Consider the following 3,205-nt stretch of genomic DNA (forward strand, 5'->3'; position numbering starts at 1 on the left):
AGAACGACTTCAAGCAGGGTTAATCACATCGGCCGGTCTACGCTGCAAACACAAGCTACGGCTTACGCGTACTACATCAACAGCATACGGGTTGAAAGAGATGGAGAGACGTTATTAGCAGCGGTCTACTTCACCGCAGGGGTATTCCTTCGTGCTATACGGCCCATACGCTGCGCATCACTCGGCTGCTGGTGCCATTGTTTAGCTACGCACCTCGACCCCTCTCCAGTCGAGGAGGTAACGACGAAAATCACGCCACCTACTTCTTCCATCCGAGTTCGATCCAAGCACTTCTGCTCAGCTGTAGGTCCACAATCAGCAAATGTAGTCAACTTCACTCCTCGTCCCATCTCTACCTTGCATCGCGTCAGTTCGACGTACTGATCGCTATCATCAGTCTATTGTCAGTTCCTTCGCATCATCCATGCCTTGTCGACTGTGCTTGCAGCTGATGGAAGGCTTCATGAGGTCGCCACCAGGAAAGATGGACAGGGGAGGCGGAGGGGTGGGGTGGGCAGGATATGGAGAGAAAAGGGCAGTGTGTCGAACATACTTACTCCATGCTGACGTCGTCAGCCTTTCGCTCCGCCTGGTCGAGACCGCCCTTAGCTCTACCTGCAACGTCCGAAGGCGGGCCGGTTTCTAGCTTTCGGCGCTTAAGTCTAGGGCCTTCGCTCCGGGTTTCGGTGTCTGTCTGGCCAACCTGCTGGTGATTGCTTTCCTCTGCGCCTTGCGGCGGTTGCGTTTCATTGAGGGTTTGACCTTGGTCACCGAGCTTTGGGAACGGCACGGTACTCCACGTGGGTCGACCAACGCCGTAACCATAGTCCTCGAACTCCTTGTGTGGTTTCTCGGACATCTTGATTTCGATCTTGTGTGCAGAGATTCGCGGCCGATGTGAGCTAACACCCTGGATGAGTAGCCTATTCTCATCTCCTCAGCCATGAGCATACGACGCTTACCTTCGTTTCAAGTTTCGGTCGCAACACGTTTCTTGTCTAGCCACGCAGATTGAGTATCTGGCAGTCTGTGCTCAGGATTCGACTTTACGAGCTTGTGTTCAGGATTCGATGTTACGAGTTTGCGTTGTTTTGATGTTGACGCGGTCGCGTCTTTGTCGCGACCCGTCTGCCCTTCACGGGTAGCTGCAGCAACAGCGACGACAACACAATGTCGTAGTAAACACACCACACCCCATACACGACTCTCGCAAGAATTACTGCGGCCTCAGCCAGACTCTTGCGCGCCCAGTACCCACTGTTTTGTTTTCTTGCAACCAGCTCTCGCTCATTTCTCGATCCTCATTAGTCCCAATGGCGGATCCAGAACTGTTATAGGGGACGGCTCCACCGGTACTTGGTTGCGCGGCTCTTTGCGCCCTCGCAGGCATCTGTTGCCGAGATTTTGTTCTTCCTTCTCGACCGCCGCCTCAGCTTTGCTGGGCTTCCCATCTTTCTCCTTGGGCTCCGTTGTACGCCTATCTGGATGACTTAGTGTCTCAGCAAATGGCATTCACTCGAGTAATGGCAGAGTGGTTAGTGCCATTTTAGGAGTGGGACCCGTTAGTTTCTGGTGGTCGCCGGAGACGGGGGGGGGGACGATTCCTTTGGTATGCATCTGCGCATCATCACAACATGTAAGAAGGCGACTCAATAATTTATCTATATGCTTCAATATCCCACTATGTCAAAGTGCTGCGCAAGAAAAGTTCATTTTGTATAGTATAGGAAAAGAATTAATATTTTCCTGAGGTACATCTCGATGGGATCCAAAGTGTCCGTCCAGCTTTTAGGCTCACCCGCTGTTCGTGGTCGAGCAGAGTCGAACGAAATAAATTATCATAGTGATAACTATACTGAGCCAGTCTAATCTTCGGCATCCTTGTTCCCTAGGGCCTATGTTTCAAGATCGACTGCATCACAACCGAGGGTCGTGTCTTTGTTCCGCCTTTCTGCCAGCAGAAGTTCCGCAAGTCCCATGGGTTGTTGACATCCTCCTTGTTGGGGGTGTGCCAACGGGCTGTTTCCATTGCGCGGAAACATTGTGAGTTGGTTGGGAAGATGATCAACAGGTAACTAGCTAAAGTATAGGACTGGAGGAACGAACAACCTCGTTCGTTCTGGACCATTTCGTCGATATTCCTCAACGGGTCCATCGTCTTCCACGATTATCTGGTCCTGAGGTAGCTTGCGCTTGCTGCTGTCTCCCCGGCGTCGCTTCATAGAAATGCGAGGTCCATCATCCGGAACCATCACCGTGTTCAGCACCTCCCTAGCGGAGTGGCAGAACAAACGACTAACGATTGCCGACGAGACATTGAAGAACGTAGTCGTTGTCCAAGAAATCTGAACCCATACCTGTATGCGTACTTGTGAAACAGCACCCAGTACTCGCGGGCGTCGCAAGGCCTGTCCTGTTCGGTGGAGTTCTCGACGCGAATCGTAGATCATGGATCTTACCTTCGAAGAGTATCACTCCGAAGGGAAGCTCGTGCTGCAGAGAGCAATGTTAGTTACGATAGTAGAGATGGGTACGCATCAGACTGAATTGTTTCTGCCATTGCCAGAGAGCTTGCTCGTAAGCATAGCGGGATTCCAAGAGAGGGAACTAAACAGACGATTTGTGTAGCTAGGTAACTTCGGCATGCCAGCGCCCCAATAACGGAGCATCTGGAGGTCTTTGGCTCGCCTCGCGTCTAGGTAAGTCAAGACGACCTCGTTGTGGGATTCTTCTGTGGGATGCCCGGTCGATTGGTAATTGGTTTCCTCGATGGCTACGAGGTTCGACTGCAGCGTACGATGTAGAATAAGGCTCGTCGGTCTGTACATGAGCGGATAGGATACCGATTGTAGACATCCACACCACCAGAGATGAGGTATTGTGTAGGGTTTCGTTCTAATCCATACTTCAGGGGTGGCAGAGACCTTTTCGAAGGCGATGGCACGGCAGGGTCACCCACAGCCGGAATCTCTGGCGCAGGTGAATTGCCCCTAGAGGCTGTACTGTGCTCTTCGGAAGGCTGGTACATCGGCTGTGGATTCGCGATACTTTCTGGCTGTAAGATACGATTAAAGAGGTGTGCAATTGCTTCTGGAGAGTCACCGCTGGACTCGATCTCACCTCGCTTCTACTCTCGATCATGGCACTCATCTCGCCTCCCACAGCCATTTCAAATGCGACGCTGGAGATTTTGGAGTCGGATAGC

At 52.0% G+C, this 3,205-nt stretch overlaps 1 protein-coding gene across 1 annotated transcript; it reads right to left on the minus strand.

Moving 5' to 3' along the window:
• Positions 1 to 553: 553 nt before the first annotated feature.
• N0V89_012104 (uncharacterized protein) lies at positions 554 to 859 on the minus strand (the record flags this gene model as incomplete). The annotated part of the gene is made up of 1 exon (XM_056220829.1): positions 554 to 859. The coding sequence occupies one exon, from the start codon at positions 857 to 859 to the stop codon at positions 554 to 556; it is 306 nt and encodes a 101-aa protein (XP_056064816.1).
• Between the last annotated feature and the right edge of the window lie 2,346 nt (positions 860 to 3,205).

Source organism: Didymosphaeria variabile (genome assembly GCF_027946475.1).
Source record: "Didymosphaeria variabile strain IMI 356815 chromosome Unknown scaffold_10, whole genome shotgun sequence".
Classification (NCBI taxonomy): Eukaryota; Fungi; Ascomycota; class Dothideomycetes; order Pleosporales; family Didymosphaeriaceae; genus Didymosphaeria; species Didymosphaeria variabile.